This window comes from Vicugna pacos, chromosome 20, assembly GCF_048564905.1.
Source record: "Vicugna pacos chromosome 20, VicPac4, whole genome shotgun sequence".
Lineage (NCBI taxonomy): Eukaryota > Metazoa > Chordata > Mammalia > Artiodactyla > Camelidae > Vicugna > Vicugna pacos.
In genome coordinates, this window is record NC_133006.1 from 14696719 (window position 1) to 14714110 (window position 17392).

Here is a 17392-nt window from a genome sequence, read left to right on the forward strand (position 1 = left end):
TCCTTTAATCCCACAGCACAGCTGTACTTTAAAACAGTAACAATAACAACCCTACAACATACCAATTGGGGACAGGGTATATAAGGTTACTCACTAATGAAATAGAAGATGCTATTTTTGGAGTAGGGAGACAGGTCTTAGGAAATATGTTTGAATTAAAAGCAACCTAAATGCCTAGTCATTGGGGATTGGTTGAGTAAGTTATGGCACTTCTAGACGGTAAAATAGTATACAGCATTTAAAATGGTGCTAAAGAACAGAAAAAGAGATCAGAGATTCCAGAAATAGATCCATACCAGATAAAATGCAATAGGTTAAAGTATGATATTTTTAATAAATGATGCTGGGTCAGTTAAATATCACTATGGGGGAAAAGTGAATCTTAATCCCAATCTCAGACCACATAATAAAACAATTCTAGTTCAGTTATATGTGCAAGTTAAACAATAAAACTTTCAGAAGAAAATATAGAACATCTTCATGCCCTTGACAAGGAAAAAAATTTAAATAAGAAAGCAAAAATGCCAACCATAAAGGAAAGAAACCTGATAAATTACATCATGTTAAAATTTAAAACACTGCATATCAAAAAATAGACAGTTGACCCTTGAACAACATGGGTTTGAATTGCATTGGTCTATTTACACACAGATTTTTTTTCAATAGTAATTACTACAGTGCTACTCAATCCTTGCTTGGTTGAATCCATGGATGTGGAACCATGAATATAAAGGAATCTCAGATATGGGGGAACCCCATACACAAAGAGTAGACAATAAATTATATTCAGATTCTCAACTGTGTAGAGGATCAGTGCCCTAATCCCCACGTTATTCAAGGGTCAACCGTACTACAGAAGAATGAAAAGGCAGCCCGCAGAGGGGGAGATGACATTACCAGTAACAGATTCAAAAAAAGTCAAGTGTCCAGAATATGTAAAGAACTTCTACAAATTAATAAGAAAGGTAACCCAATATAAAATGGGCCAAAGACTTGAACAGACGTTTTACAAAAGAAGATATCTAAATGACTTATAAACACACGAAATATGACTCATTCTCATTAGGCATCAGAGAAATGTAAATTAAATACACGAGATCCCACTACATACTCAACAGAATGGCCAAGATGAAAAGAAAAATAAGCTTACCAGTGACACAGAGCAGGCAGAGGAAATAGCTGTGCAAAGGCCCTGGGGCCAAAGGGAAGTTCTTTGATAAGGGAATGAAAGACAAGGGACGGGGGCATTAATTCTATCTCGGGTCAGCAGGATACCTGATGTTCCAGAACCATTGTTCCTAACTATTTCAACCTCTCTGGTACAGACCTAGACCCAAGCTCAGTAAGTTGAAAAATCCACATCTGACTTGCAGAGAAAAAAAAAAGTTTTTTTTTAAAGAAATAAGGTCAGTGCATGTGATTTTACCGAAGCAGCCTGCCAGGGAACGAAAGAGGCCTTGGTGACTTCTAAGACTGGCAGACAGTAGCTAAGGACCTCCCCTAGTTCCTCGGAATAAAGCATTTAGCTGACAGCCAGAGAGGTGAGGGAAACGTGCACGACAAGACTAACGGAGCTAGAAACCCACAAGACGCACACTTCCTTCCCGCCACTGCGGCTGCGCGCGCGCCGTTCCGGAAGCGGAAGTGCGCAAAAGGTCAGCGTTGGCTTTCAAGATGGCGGCCCTCAATATGTTGGTGTCCGGCTGTGGAAGGCTGCTCCGAGGGCTCCTGGGAGGCCCGGCCGCGATCAACTGGGCTCGGCCTCCAGCTCGCGGGTTCAGGGAAGGTGAGTCCTGGGTCCCGGTGCCTCCCTGGGTTGAAGGGGAGCAGCGAAAGTTGCTTGCTTCAGCCCCCGTGCGCCCCTCCCTCCCTTTCCTTTGCGAGATTCTGGAATGTCGGAGATGCTGGATCTCCCGGGGGTGCTTGAAATTCCCTTCCAGAACCCAGTTCTGTTATCTTGATCTCCCATGCATCGTGAGTGTCCTCATGGGGGTGGTGGAAATCGGAGAGAAAGGCTGCTTAGTTAACAGGGCAGAAGAGAAACCTGTCCCAGAGTTCAGAGAAGTTTTTGATTAGGATCTGTATGTTAATTCTGCCTTCCATATTCGCCGAACCGCTGCCTCCTTCGTTAAAGAATCCCTGGGCCATGAGGGAAGGACATCTAGATACCTTCCCCAGAACCTCCCTGCCCAGTTTCTCATCTGAAAATGCTTTAATCAAATGGCAGCTTTTTCTGCCCGGGCCGCTAGTCTCCCTGAGAGGTGGAAGCTAAGATGGAAAGTCCTTTAAACAGCTGCAACAGAGGCGTATGTTGGATGGTGGTTTCTCTTTTCATTAATCTTAAGTCTGTAAAGACGGCCTGATTCTAGTATTGAACTGAGAGCTTACTTATGACCAAGTGCTGTACTTCAAGCTGTCAGGGGATTTTGGAGAAAAAGAAATACAGCCTTTTTCCTGAGAAGTTAGGTTCTAATAAGATGATATGTATACACTCCATAAATGCAAGTTAAGTGTTAGATATTTACACGAGGAAGTGCAGGGACATTTGGTTACTGGAAACAGCAAATCCAATTGAAAGTTTTCATGAGGGGGATGTGTCTTCAAGAGGCTCATAAAAAGATGGAATCTGGTGGAGAGTGAAAAGGTGTTTCAGGACATAGCCTTCCTTTGTGTACTGCTGGAAGCGGGAAAGGATGAGTGATGTCCAAAAAAAGTGAAGTGGGTTTTTTGTTTGTTTGTTTTTTCCTAAGATTCTGGCATCATATTGACCAGAGATCCTTTAACTAAAGCTGAGATGTATCCAGAGGAAAATAGTTATCATTGTTGTCAGAGAGAGCAGAAAAGTCCAAAAAGGAGAGCTTAATGAAGAGGGCATTGGATTTATCTTAGAAGAGGTCTCTTTTTTAGCTTTCAAACAGAAATTTCAATAGAATGACAGGCAAGGAACTCAGTTTGGAGAAATCAAAGAGATAGTTCATGAAGAAATGGAAATGGGTATGTTTGAAGAATTTAGCTATGAAGGGAAGATGGGACATTTGCTAGAAAGAACAGTGGCTAGAAAGACAACAAACCACATACTGCCTGGTTAACATTACATAAACTAATGTATTGATGAAGACAGACACCAAAGAGATCATGCTGATGATAGAAAGGACAAGTCTTCCTTACTATGCATATTTGGGTTGGTAACTTCTCTTTGTTACTTACTGTCAGACATAAAAGCTAAAAAATTGAATTGATGTGATCTTACATGAAGGCATTACCATATACTGTTTTTCTTGAGAAGCACCTATCTCCAAAGCCTTTAAATGAAAACATTTTCTCTTGATACTTCTATCCATTATGTGTAAGGCATAAAGTGTTACACATATAACTAATTTTGACTGGTCCTAACTGGTATATTTGACACACAAATAATATTGTACACATAGAATTTAAAGTTTTGGGGAGGAAGCTGTGTATCTTGCTGAAAATATTCAAGCGTTCTCTAAGGACAAAATTAATTGATTGTAAATGTAACAGTTTATTTCTGAACTCAGTTCTGTCTCATTGACCTAGTTCTGTATGCTGGTTACTACACTGCTTTATTATTGTAGCTTTGAGGTAAGTCTTGCAATCAGGAAATGTACATCCTCCACCTTTGTTCTTCTTTCTCAAGATTATTTTGGCTCTTCTGAGTCCCTTACATTTCTGTATGAATTTTAGAATCAACATGTTAATTTCAATAAAAAGGCCAGCTGAGCTTTTGATAGGGGTTGCATTCTGTAGATCAGTTTGTGGAATATTGCCATTTCAGTATTAAATCTTCTGCTGCATGAAAAAGAGAATCAAGCATTCTACTTTTCAAAGTATCAGATACTTAATTGCAGTCAGAGTTCATGGGCAAGCAGCATCACCACTACTGCCTACAGAAATTCTCAGTCTGAAGCAGTGGTTCTCAATTAGGGGCAATTTTATTTCTCAGGGAACCTCTGGCAATGACCAGAGACAGTTTTCGTTGTCACAGCTGGTGCTCCTGGCATCTGGTGGGTAGAGGCCAGAGAAGCTGCTAAACGTCTTGCAATGCAGAGGAGAGTCCTGCAACAAGAACCACCTAGCCTGAAATATCGATCCTGCCACTGTTGAGAAAGCGTGGTCTAAAGTTTGACAGAGGGACACACAAAACCAAAAAAGATGATTATGGGAGAAGCAAGACTTAAGGAGGACAAAAGTGGAAATTGTGGTTTACTAAGTGCCTGCTGCAAGCACTGTGCTAGGTTTTCCACGTACAGTTATTCAATCTTCTCAACAGTCCTTAAAGGTGGATATTATTGGCATTTTTACAAATGAGGAAACCTGTCCAGGGATGTTCCTTGAAAGCTCTCATCAGTTAACTTGCTGAAGACCATTTAGTGCTTTCATGATTGATGCTGCCAGACTTAGCAAAGATTGTGTTATATACCTGATTCCTGCTTTATCACTCTTAGAGCCCTTGTGAGGGCAATACATTTAAAACAAGAAAAATGGGAGGAGGTTTAGTATGCATGAGGTCCTAGGTTCAATCTCCAGTGCCTCCCTAAATAAATAAACAAACCTAATTAGCCCCCCCAAAAAAGGGGGGGACAAGAAAAATAAGCACATATGACTATCTGAATTAACAGTAATGATCTATCAGACCCTCAGAACAGAGTGTTGAAATGGGTCAGGGCTGAAGAGAATTTTCCTCATCTTTTCCAGTTAGTTAAGGGAGCTTTCTGGAGGACCTAGCATTTTAGACAAAGATGTGCCTGGCAGGATGGGCAGCCCTCTAAAAGCTTTGAGAGAGTAGTGAGCAAGTTGGGGGCTTTAAAGGATTCAGGAGACATAGTTCAGAGTAACATGCTAGTGGAAAGATATTTTTCTGCAGCAGTAAGACTGCTCGTTTGAAGGATAGTGTGGATGGACATTCCCTCAGCGATCCAAGGGAAAGGGAAGGGGTAAGTGATGAGAGGATCAGAAATTAAAGATGAACCGAAGGGAGCAGTGCTTGGGCAAGGAAGGAGTTTGAGAAAAGTAGTCACCAGGCAGAAGTGCAACTGCACTTCCCAGACATGTGCTCCACTCCCTGACCCTACGTAGGACTGTTGGACCTTTTAGCCACCTTACCATTTGGTTACTCCATCCCTTCCTGCTCTGGTTGGGGCTTGGTTTGCGTAGATCCTTTCCAAGAAGGACCTTACAGTCTCTGGGTACTTCCTGCAGCAGTGCCCTCTACTCATCATCCCTCTTTCCTCATTTCCTCCTTTACTAAACAGCTGGGTCTTTATCCTGCTGCAGTTGCCTATGTCTGTGTTTACGTGGCCATCAAGGCTTTTTGCGTTCACTGCAATCTCACTGCAATGCTGTTTGCTCTAGACTGTTACAACTCAGTTATCTTGGACTCCATCCTAGGCGAGTATTTACTGAAGTACTCAAAAGGCCTCTTTACGAGGCATGAATTTTATTAGAGTGAAGTTCCCAGGCTTGGTTTCGGTCCCTTTTCTCCTCCAGGGCAAAGACTATGTCTCCTATTCTGCTGGAGCTCTCCACAGCGGGTGGAGCTGGGCTGTACACTCCACAGGTGTAGGGGTGCCAGTGTGTCGCCTCACGTGGCACAGATTATTTGATGCATATGAGAAGTGCCTGGCTTAGAAGATTTTGGCCCTTAATCCTAGTTTAGAAGTCTGCTTCATCTCTTTCCTTGGTTTACTTGATACAGCCATATCTCAGAACACAAGGGTTATTCCATCTTTTTCTAAACAAGTTTTCTTGTTAGTGACTAACAGTTTTCTGTTAGTCTAGCTTATTTTAGCCACCCCCACTTCTCTTGAATGGAGAGGAGGCCAGGGACAAAATGGGTCTCAGGTTTTGTTTAATTTTGACATGTTTTTGTATGCACACTGAAAATCAATACTATTTTGATTCCTATCTCCTGCTCGCAGAGGCTTGAAATCTACTAGGGACTCTTTGGGCTGGCAGAGGCTTGAAATCTACTAGGGCCTCTTCGGGCTCCAGCCGGGCCCTCTGCCCCTGCGCTGAGACACCGCCCTGATCAATCTCAGTCCCTTAGGAGTTCTCAGGTCATTCCTTCTGGTTTGACAAATTGTCTCTAGTAGATAAGCATCTGCCTATTGTTTTACCCACTGGCTTGTTGTAAGATGATTCACTGGCTCAGAGCTGCTCTGTGGGGAGCTCATGAACAGTGGAGCTTGCCACAGGCTTTGATCTCTCTTCCAGGGGCCAGTGGGATGACTTCAGGGTTTGGTTCTTTGCCTGGAGTGATGTGTGTTTTGCTAGACTTGTTTACCTCATGGTTCAGACCCAAGTGCCTCCACGGAGAGGGGAAGCACATGTTTATCTGCTTCGTTTCAGGGCACTGTTCTCCTGCCGACCAGAGAGGTACCAGAACGGGTCTCTCCTTTTGTTTCTTATCAGGATTCTTAAAACTCGCCCCCTACCTGTTGGTGCTCAGATTGGGTCACCCTCTGTCCCTCTTCCAACTTGGTTTTTGCAAATTTGCAAAGTTTCTGGGGTGCCTGGCAGCCCTGCCAGTCTGGGGCTGGGCCCTCCTTCTGCCCCCACCACGTTTGTAGGCTGACACATTGCAGTGACTGTCCCCCTGCAGTTGTGCTGGCCTCCAGACTGAGTACCAGGATGAATCTCACCCACATTGCGTTTAGCTGGTCTCTGTTCTGAACAAGTAGAGCCGCATGTGGGGTGACGCATTTTCTCTTTCAGGGAGAAACCTAGTTTGTCTTTAAATTGATTAGTAACTATAGTGTTCTCTGGAGAAAGCCTCGGGGCCTTTCTCGCCTTTGTTACTCCTTTGTGTCTGGAGTTGAATGTTGAGGGGCTCTCAGGTTGGTTGTTTGCAATAATGAGTCTTTATGAATGGCCGTGCCCAGAAAACAAACGGGGGACGATTCCAGGCAGTCTGTGTCCAATTAGGTGTCGGTCACAGAGCTCAGTGATCACAGATGCTGCCGTGGGCCTCTGGGTGGGTTAGAATTGCCCACTTTTTTTCTTAGACATTCTCTTTCCCTCTTTTTGTTGTTTATTTTTTATTGCAAAAGCAGTACATGTTTATTTTAGAAACTTTAGGAAACTGCCTACTGCCCCCACTGAGGGAAAACTGGTATTACCATTTAGGTACGGAGCTGGGGGGGTCTGGGAGCCTCCTGTAACCCGTATCTAATGGTGTGTATGCTTACGGACATGTTTCCAGGGCGGGATCCATAACTTTCATTAGATTCTCAAAGTTAACCTTAGGCTCTTCCTAATCTGTACTACTTTCCTTGGCTAGAGCTGAGTAGAACTAATTGTGGTAGCCAAACTGCTTTTCAAATGCGATTTTTGTATTTGGGGAGATGGTTTGCATCCTAGATATGTGCCCTCATGTTTCATTACAGTAATTAGCAGTCAGAAGGGGACCGGGACAAGTGTTTTGCTCCCCATGTGCTCACGAGCATCTATTGAGCATCTGTGGTTTGCCAGTTCTGGCAGTAACACCTATGGCTTGTCTCTTTCTAAAGAAACTGGGAGACCAAGGGAGAATCTCCAAGAACTTTCAGTTTGATTATTTGCCGTATGTGGGATATTAGCTTGTTATTCCTTTGGGTATTGTTGAAGTTCTCGTTCTGCATCCTGGTTAAGTAAGAGGAAATATGTACAGCCTGACGTGTGTGACTTAACTGCCTTGCCCTTGGGTTCTCTTCTGACTGCCTCAGACCTGAATAGGCAAAGAACCAAGGGAGCCCGAGTGTGGAATTGCAGTACTTCCCTTGAAATTCTGCCTGGACCCAGTATCTGCAGGTCCGTCGCTCCTACCTCTTCCATCATCCCTCTCCAAGTGTGGATGACAAAGTGCAACCCCGCAAGGAGAGGAGAGGAGAGGACTTAACTCACACAGTTGCCCTCACACAGCTTTAACACAAGGCTCTCAGGATGTTTTAGGTGTGAACTTTTCTCACTGCTTATCCACGTAGGGCCCCTGGAGCAGTGGTAGTTCAGTGCTGTATCTTAGGTTGCAAACTTGTCAAGGTCAGGAATTGTGTTTGTCTGGTTCTTGTCATGAAAAAGCACATGTAGTGGGTACATCTGAAAGTCTTTTAGATGTGTCTGCCCTGCCCCCCCCCCCAACTCTTAGGCCATTACCGCTAGACACAATAGGGCAGGATCCTGCCAAGTCCCTTGGAGAGACCCCAGGGGGAATCTCAGCTTAGAAGGGCAGAAATAGTGTGGAGACCCTTAATCCCAGAGAGAAGATAGGACTTGGGCCTCTGAGTTTGCCCCACCCACCTCAAGGGCACAGAGCCTTGACACTTCGAGGTGACCCTGCATACTTCCTCTTCCAGGTGGGGACTGTGGGAGAGGGCAGAAAGAAGGCTCTGATTCTCTGCATGTGCAGAGTTTGAGCTACTATCTGAAACTCCCTGTTCCTTATTAAATAGCTGGCCTAATTTTTCCCCTTTATCTCTGTAGTGGTGGAGATCCAAGAAGGGAAGACGACTATAGTAAGTACTGTCAAGTTGGCTACTTCTAGCCTTTTTAACTCTTGGAACTGCCTGGCGCTCCTCTGAGGGAGGTGGGGGGGAGGCCCCCGCTGGACTCCTGGCTTAAGGATCTTGTTCCCTCTGTGACCATAAATCCCACAGTCTATTATTTTTCAGCCTGTGTGCCGGAGTGTGGTTAATCAGGACTGAAACATCTGTTATTTGATTAAAGTCGCCTTTGGTGTGACAAGGGCTCACAGAGGTATTTGCTGATATGTTCTTTGGTGGGTGATAGGTCAGTTTTCTGAAGGGGAAACTAAGGAATAGCAGGACTAGAGAGAGTAAGTTGACCCTGGGCCAGGAACCTGGATCTTAGTGTCTTTCCTTTCTGCCTAGAATGACCAAGCTACTCCTTAAGTGTTACGTTAAAAGGTGACACTTTCTGGGCCCTAGACTCATAGCTGGCACCCTGGCTTGTCTGTTGGTGAGAAAGCTAGGCCGATTCTTCACCCACTCATTCTCCCCTTTCACTCACTGGGCCCACCTCACCTCCCTTCCTCAGGGAGTCATGGGGCCTAGATTATCCTATAATCCCTGAAAGACAACGTTGTTTTCACATGGTCTTTCACGCCTCCAAGAAATCCTCAACCACTCCACAGAGCTCTCAGAAGCCTCTGTAGCTTCCATGTCAACCAGGGATTTAACCCTTCTGGCAGCTGGCCAAGCTCGGTCCTCCCCAAGGCCGTCTTATCCCCAGGACAGATCCATATGGTTCCCTCTTTGGGTCTTCCCCAGAACATTCCCTCAGCCTTTGCAGTGCTTAACCTCAAAACAGTTTTTTCTAATAACTCAATAAAATAATGTTAAAAATAACAATAAATAATAAATAAAAAAACAGTTCTTTCTAGGGGGCCCCCATTCCCTTAGGGCACCTTTTCTGGTTTCCTTGTTCAAAGTTAACACAAGCATTCACCCTGTAAACTCCATGCTGGTGGAGAGAAACACACTCCCTTGAGGGTGAAGAGTGTTTTTCCTGTGGGGTGTGAATCTGCCATCTGTGGAGTGAACACAGAGGCATGTGGCTCCATGTGAGCCTTTTGGGGCAGAAGCCCAGCCAAGCCCGGAGAGGCGCTGCCATGGCTGACTTTAGGTATTGCTCACTTTCCAAGGTCTCACTTTCTTCATCAGTAAAATAAGATCATGATGCCGCCCTCACTAGGTTGTGGGGTCAAATGAGATAGTACACGTGGACCATTATTAGCACAGAGCCAGGCATATAGCGGGAGTCAATAAACGTTAGCTCCCCTCACCCTGGGCCCATCCCGACCCCCTCCCAAGGCCTTCCGTGCCCCTGCACATTTTCCCTAGCACACGTCTCCATTTCTGGCATAGCTGTGGTGGCCTTGACAGAAAGGTAGTAGCAGCGCCCTGCACAGCCAAGTCTTGCTTCCAGCCCCCTTTGCCTTTTGTCAGTTCTCCGCCAGGAGACAGTGTTACTTCCCCCCAAAGCCTCTCAGACCTGCACCAACCTCACTCATAATCCGTGGCCTCAATCAGCAAGGCTTTTTAAACTACCCCTCTTGCAATTGGAGCCGACTCCCAGATCATTGGTTTATTGCACTTAATAATTCCAAGGCTGTGTCACAGGATACAGCAGCCTTGGTGGAGGTCATTTCACACGTGGCCTCAGTGGGGTCTGAAAGGTGGCATCCAAAATGATAAGAGGAGGAGGGCAGGGAAATGTGTCCTCCCCTTTGTGTTTTTGGAAAGAGAGGAGAAGGGGGGTGTGCACAGATGTCTGCTTGTATAGACATAGACCAGGGCTTCTTGGCACCATACTGTTGGTGTTTTGGACTGGCTGATTCTCTGGTGTGGGGTCTGTCTTGTACATTGGAGGATGATCGGCAGCTCCCCTGCTAGAGGCCAGTAGCACCCCATCCCTCCAAGGTGACGATTAGAAATGTCTCGGACATTGTCCAGTGTCCCTGGAAGAGAAAATCATGCCTGGTAGAGAACCTCTGGTATAGACTCACCTCTGTCAGATAAAGCTGGAAACTGCAGTTTCCTCTGAGGAGGATATGTGGAATGGGAGGGAGACTTCCTTTGGACTCCACATCCCTGCACAGTGTGAAACTTTTTACCATGTGCATTTATTACTTTTCCCCAAAGCCGGGAGAGGGAAGTATAATGTTTTGGGGTTTTTGTCTTTTCTGAGGAAGGAAAGGTAGCTTTCAGCTAATGCAGCAAACCACTCCCTCTTGCCACCAGCATTAAATTAAGTTCAGTTTCTACTACGTTTGCAGGCCACCAAACCCCATCTCTGTGGCCACCCCAAGGCCCATTGTGCAGCAGCTGCAGAACTGCCACCATGGTTCAGGTGGAGAGACCCATTCGCTACTCCCATGAGCCCCCCAGAGATGGAGTCTCACTTGGGGGTTGCTTGAGGATCAGGGCTCCCCACACCCTCTCCGTCACTGGCTCTGTTTCTCTGCCTCCTAGATTGAAGGCCGTATCACAGGGACCCACCAGGAAAGTCCAAATCCCCCCAACCCCTCCGGCCAGTGCCCCATCTGCCGCTGGAACCTGAAGCACAAGTATGGCCACGAGGTGAGTCTGGGCACAGACACACGTCTGCACGGCACGGAGATCGTGTTCCCCAGTTGGCTTAAGCAGCATCTCACAGAGCCACTGAGACAGACGCATTTGGTCCAGCAGCTCTCAACCCCGGCTGCAGATGAGAATCACAGGGGAGCTTCAAAAACTACTCGGGCCCCACCCCCAGCATCAGTTCGGTTGGTCTGGTGTGAAACTGGGCCATCATTTTTTTTTTAAACTCTGCAGGTGATTCTCATGTGCAGCCAGGGTAGAAAGCCCCTGACTTAGTTCACGGTCTGGCTGCATGTGATTGGGACCACCAGGAGGATGGAATCAGGGTCTAGGTTGGCTTTCCTCTTTTTAGAATGAGCGCATGTCTGCAAGGTCCTCACTGTGATCCGGGGACACATCACTGTCTTTCCATGTGGAGCTACGAAGTCCCCTGTTTGCTCTAGCTCCTCTAGAGTTGTCGCATGGAGAGATGAGAGTGAGTAACAGTAGGTGAGCTGCATGGAGTGTGTGCTCTGGAAGCACCTACCTGTCATAATTCACTTAGTTTTCACAATAGCCCTATGAAGTAGGTGCTTTTTTCATACTTGGTTTACAGATGAGGAAATTTGAGGCATGGCAAAGTTAATGAACTTGTCTCAGATCACCCAGCTAGTAAGTATCAGAGATAGGATACAAACTCTGGGGATACAAAACCCAGGTAGGGCCTATGATCTCATCTCCCACTCTACATTGTCTGGACATGGGGCAGGCCTGGGGGAAAGGACACAGCCCTGCAGAAATCCATACTTGTCCTTCAGAGTTCTATTGGTGACATTAAGCTCCCTATTTTTAGATTTCAGGTGATTCAGGCTCTGGGCCAGTTTGACCTGCAAGTTGTCCCTGTGCCCCTCTATGGAATGGGATGACTAAGGGCAGAGATCCTGATCAGGTGGTGAGAGCAGGAGAGGCCACATGCCCATGGGATCTGAACAGAATGACCCAACTAATCTCCTGGGCAGTGAGCCTTGGCTTCAGGCCACCCGGGGGTGGGGGTGGGGGTGGGGTTCTTTCACCCTGCACAGCCCTTCTGCTGATGGCTGCCTGAGTAACAGGGAACTTGCAGGCCATGGGACAGTGCTCTCAACTTCTTGTGACATGGAAGTTAGTGGGGTCATGGCCATACTTAGTATCCCAGTTGCAGGCGGCAAGGTGAACCCACACCTGCCTGACTGCCATGGGGCATTCTTCCTACCAGCAGTTTCCAGGAAATGGGCTTGGCTCTGTTTATCCAGCAAAAGAAATCCAATCCCCTCCAAGGTAAAGGCTGAAGAAGTTGTTTTCCTTTACCCCTTTCTGCTCCGGACACCGCTAGCCTGAGCTGCACAAAGCTGTCATCTTCCTTGGCAGCCTGCAGTGGGGGTGGTGAGGCTGTGAGCCAGTGTATTAGCCCTAGATAATCCAATCCAAGTTCTTTTCATCAGATTGTGAAGATTACAGGGGTGGGAATTGGGGGCCTGGGTCCCCTGGGAACTGTCCAGTGATTAAAACAAATCTGTGGTTTATACAGTGAGGCGCCTGCCAGGGCAGAGTCAATTTGTGGACCAAGACTGTGGAGACCAGTGTGCCAGGCCCCTCGGGGGTGGGTGGGGTAGGAGACTTTATTTAACCCCCTCAGCCATCCTGTGAGAGTTGGGAGGGGAAGTGGTCTCTCTTGATTCTAGCTCTGTTTAGCCTTATTTCCCTGACTTGTCCAAAGGCATCTGATGGCTCAAAGCAAGCCCAAGAATCCATTCACATCTGGTCACAGGGTCACATTAGAAGATATGGGATTTAACTTATCAACCCTGGGCCCTTCCTCCTCAGCTTTTATCTTGCCTTGGGCTTCAGAGGGACCAGCAGAAGGGGGAGGGGCTCCCTGTGGGTCTTCTGGCCCGTGGCACATATGTAGGCTTTGGGGGGCGGGAGTGGTACAGGTTTTCCCTCTTGTGTGGAAATATACAACATACTCCCGCCCTCACTCATGGAGAACAGACCTTTCGTCACCAGGAAAGATACTGTCAGTGCGGGAAAGCTTGTTAACACTTCCCGAGGAGTTCCTGTTCTCTAATCTTATCTATCAAAAGACTGTCTCATGGAGAACCTGAGAGCTCTCAGGGTTGGTAATGGGGTCAGAAAATCTTGCTAAATTGGGACTGAACTTCTATTAGAGTGGAGGTAGCAGGCCTGCGTGCAAAGCTCTTTGTGGGAGCATGGGCTCAGGTTGCATTCCCCAGGGAGGCCTCAGCCTCCCCTGGAGGTCACTTGGCCCTGGCTCCCCAGCAGCAAGCGCCCATCCAAATGACCCTCATCTCTTTTTTCTGATTCCACTAGGATGTTCTCCTGCTCAGTCAGTTCATCCGGCCGCATGGGGGCATGCTGCCCCGAAGGGTCACAGGCCTGTGCCTTGAAGAGCACCGCAAGATTGAGGAGTGTGTGAAGATGGCCCACCGAGCAGGTAGAAGGCCCCTCGGGACTAAGAGGAGCAGAGGGCTGTGGGCACCTTTCCCACCCTCCAGCTGCCGTATGTCCCAGCCCCTCCCGGAAGAGAAATGGGTATCCAGAGGCTTCATTATACTCATCCCCCAGTGCCAAGCTCCACCCCCTGGGGCTTTCCATCCACCCCTGGGAGAGCTGCAGAGGGAGTTGCAGAGACCATCCCCTTAAATGCTCTTCCCTCCACTCAGGTCTGCTCCCAAATCACAGGCCTAAGCTCCCTGAAGGATTCATTCCAAAGAGCAGACCCCGACTCAACAGGTAAGCAAACCTGGGCGTCAGCACCCTCAGCGTTCTGCAGGCCCTCAGCCCTCGCTAGGGAAGCCATTGTCCCATAGCTCAAGAAAGCTAGAGCGCTCCACCCCCTTTCAGCCTGAGCGCCCGCCCTGTCAGTCCCACCACTGCTGCGGTTGATACTGTGCTCGCTTCTCTTACCCTCCCCTGTCGGCTCAGCCTCTCTCCTCATCCCTCCCCAGTGGGGCACTTAGCACAGGGGCAAGGAGGGTAAGGAGGTCTGCTGGCTAGGCATTAGAATGTGCTAATCCTCTGTTTATGACATCATACCGGGTTGCTATGGGAATGTCAGAGCACTTCTACAAACTTTCAGTAATAGCACTGGGGTTATTAAAGGGCAAAATGAAACCTTCGAAATAGAAATGGGAGGGCAACTGCATATAGCTGTGCAAATCGTACACTGCAAAACGTGAGGGCAGCATCGGTGTAGACTAGATTGTGAATGGTGCTCCCTAGAGTTGTGCAGTTAACAACCTGCACAGCTACACATGGCATCTGATGAGGTCCTGAGGTTTTATAGAGGAGGAGAGAAAGGCCTCTAGATCCCAGAATCAATCAGTCTCCCTTTTAGCCTAAGCAGGGTGGCCCCCTCGGGTGTAAGCACAGAGTCCTGTCTAACAGTCAGGCAGCCGTCTCTGACATTACCACATTCACATACTCCTAGGCCTACAATACCATCTTGTTGAGAATAAATCCAGGACATGAAATTTCTTCTTATTCTTCCCTGTTAACAGCCCCTCCCTCCTTCAGCCTGTCCAGCTGCCACTGGAACTGCTCTCCCTGGTTAAAGCAAAGCAAGACACCCTACCCCAACGAACCTCCTAGGCTGATCCCCAGCAGAACCCAGGCATGGAGGATGGGAGATCAGGGAGATACCAGCCATGGATTACTGGGCTGGGGGTACAGGACCAGAGCTGGGTCTTCACTGACGCCTTTCCAGCACCCTGGCCCCATGCCCACCTCTACCTGCACCTCCCACATTGCTAGCTGGGCCATCTGCCAGCAGCCCTGGGGGAATGGGACATATTAACCTCTTCCTATCTTTCCCAAATGTGCTTTAGGACCACCCCCACCCCAACTTGTTAAGAGACAGCAGAAACCTAAGGACACAATCATCCTGCCCTCGGGCCTTTGAAGCAGAGCCAGGCTCCCTCCCATATATCCGGTGTCCTTTAACGTGACACAGGATTGATGACGTGTGGGGGCTCTTGGGTTGCAAAAGGCCACCCTGGGGAGGAGAGGGAATCCTGGCTACGAGGGAGGTTGATTCCTTACAAAGGACTTTATGATTCCATCCAGAGGTCCTTGAGCTGCCATGTACTGGCCCAGGCTCTGCTTGGCCCCGGGAGCCACACTTCCTCCTTCCCCCACCCCTTCAGGAGAGGTAGGAGGGGAGAGCTTGTTTAGGAAGGAGCCTCGGTCCTTCTTAGAGCTGGAGTGTTCCCTGGGAGCTGATTGGAGGCCCCTGGCCCCCTCCCCTGCCAGTTGGCTGCTCCATGGGGCACAGGCATCAGGCCCAGGGCTAACTGAAGCCCAGCTTCCCTGGGGTCTCTCCGGGGCAGCAGGGGAAGAACAGCTTTAGGGCAGCAGCTCTGGAGAATCTGGTCAACCTCAGGATCTTCTGAAGTCTTCAAACCCAATGAGCACTCCTTTTGGGGAGCCTGCTCCCACACCCTACCTCTTCACCCACTCCCTCTGAAGACTGGAGAAGTCAGTGTGGGGCCTGCTAGGTGTTCCCCTCCCTTTACTCTCCTGCTGTTCCAGCACCACCAGCCATAGGAGAAGCCATCCCTGGGGCTGGCCCACTGCACCAGTGCCTCCCTGCTAGGGTGTTGACAGCCACAGTGGACATGGGGAAGCCCTCTCCTGCCAGCCCACCTCACACTTGGCATGTAGGCCAGCACCCCCCTCAGTTTTTTACTTCCTCTCAGAGCTGAGAGCAGAAGACCAAGGTCCAGGGGAGCTCAGTTGAAATGTATAAATCTGCAGTCATTTTTTCACTCTTATCTAAAATTTTTCACCTGTGGCTATTAATTTTAAAACCTCTCAATTGAGGGTCTCTAAGGGCCGCTGGGTTGAGCCCCGACCTAGTGTGGAGGCAGGCAAGGATCCTAGTCTTTTCCATGGCTGAGCTTTCAGGATGAAGGGTGGGCCTCTTTGGACAGAATCCAGGTCTCATTCTGGATGGAGTAAACCCCAGTCCCAGCCGGCATGAGCCACTTTTCCAGGAACTATCGGCCCTGCCATCCCCAAAGGAGGCCAGAGGCCTGTGGGTGGTAGCCATCTTTCCCCACCCCCTCCCGCTTCCAAGAACCTTCCTGGCCTAGGTCTGCACCCATGGGCCCTTACCCTTGGCTCTCATCATGGGTTGGGTGAGGGGCAGGGGTCCTCCACCAGGGTTGTTCCTTGAAGGCTGGGGTGGTATTGGAGTGAGCCAAGTGGGGAAGAGGGAAGGATTCCTCCAGGCCCTTACATCAGGCTCTCCTCTTCCCAAGACTGAGGCCAAAGAGGGATGATCTGCTCTCTGAGCAGCCTCTTCCTCCACTTCCTCCTCCCCCAGCAGATACACACAAACACTGACAACTCATAAAGATCAAGGGAGCGCGTGGCCTTGGGTTGCCTGACCCTGGCCACACACACTTGCAGCAGCAAAAGCCCAGCCCATCTGTTTACAGCACACTTGGTAGTTGCTCCCAGGAAAAGCCCCTTCTCCTCAAGAAAGAAAAACTGGTGAAAGGGTTTGGTTGGCCAACTGTGGCTTGGGCCTGAGGAGGCCATGCCCACAGTCCCAGCTGCAGCATGGGCCACCAGCCCTCATAGCCACCTCCTGGCCCTCCCTCCACAGGTACCTGACCCGCTGGTCTCCCCGCTCCGTCAAGCCCATCTACAACAAAGGCCACCGCTGGAACAGGGTGCACATGGCTGTGGGGTCCCCCCTCCTGAAGGACAATGTCTCCTACTCGGGCAGGCCTTTGGTGCTGTATCACTGACTGAGAGCAGGGCCTCCCGAGAGCCTGGCCCAAGCTTGTCCTGCACTTCCGCCCCATCCCACCAGGCGTTCCGGCTCCTCCAAAGTGGATGGCACGACGGTCAGCAGGACCATCTTCAGTGTCCTGGGCCTGCCCAGCCACAGTGCTGGGAGCTGGGGGCAGGTGGGCAGGGAGTCAGGTTCCTGGACAGCTGCTGTGGTCTCATAACTGGCCTGGGCTTCGCTCAGTGCCAGGGGACAGGAGTTTTGCCCAGAGGAATATTATAAACCAGGCTCGTACTCGCCCACTGGGTGTGTGCTCACTGCTTGGATAGGCGGGGGGCTTGGCCCATTCCTGGCCAGTTGCTGAGCATTGAGTCACTGACCTCTTGTGATGGGCCACGTGGAAGCAGTGGAGTTCACAGGCCTAACAGGTTCCCTTCCTCTCTGTTGACAACTGTTAGCTCTTCAGCCTGGAGGGCTGCTAGGAGGAGGTGAGTTGGGCTGTTGGGCCCATGCACAG

The 17392-nt window shown here is 48.8% G+C and overlaps 1 protein-coding gene and 1 long non-coding RNA gene across 2 annotated transcripts; one reads left to right on the forward strand and one right to left on the reverse strand.

Annotated features, from left to right (window-relative positions):
• Window positions 1–1653: 1653 nt before the first annotated feature.
• MRPS18A (mitochondrial ribosomal protein S18A) lies at window positions 1654–17177 on the forward strand. Its single transcript, XM_006201960.4, has 6 exons — window positions 1654–1786; window positions 8479–8510; window positions 10989–11096; window positions 13446–13569; window positions 13799–13868; window positions 16747–17177. The coding sequence occupies exons 1-6, from the start codon at window positions 1675–1677 to the stop codon at window positions 16889–16891; spliced, it is 591 nt and encodes a 196-aa protein (XP_006202022.1). The 5' UTR covers window positions 1654–1674; the 3' UTR covers window positions 16892–17177.
• Window positions 10087–14156, reverse strand: LOC140687695 (uncharacterized). The gene is made up of 3 exons (XR_012062144.1): window positions 14043–14156; window positions 12328–12483; window positions 10087–10474 (listed from the first exon to the last, which is right to left on the reverse strand). It is a non-coding gene; the product is annotated as an uncharacterized lncRNA (long non-coding RNA).
• Window positions 17178–17392: the final 215 nt, after the last annotated feature.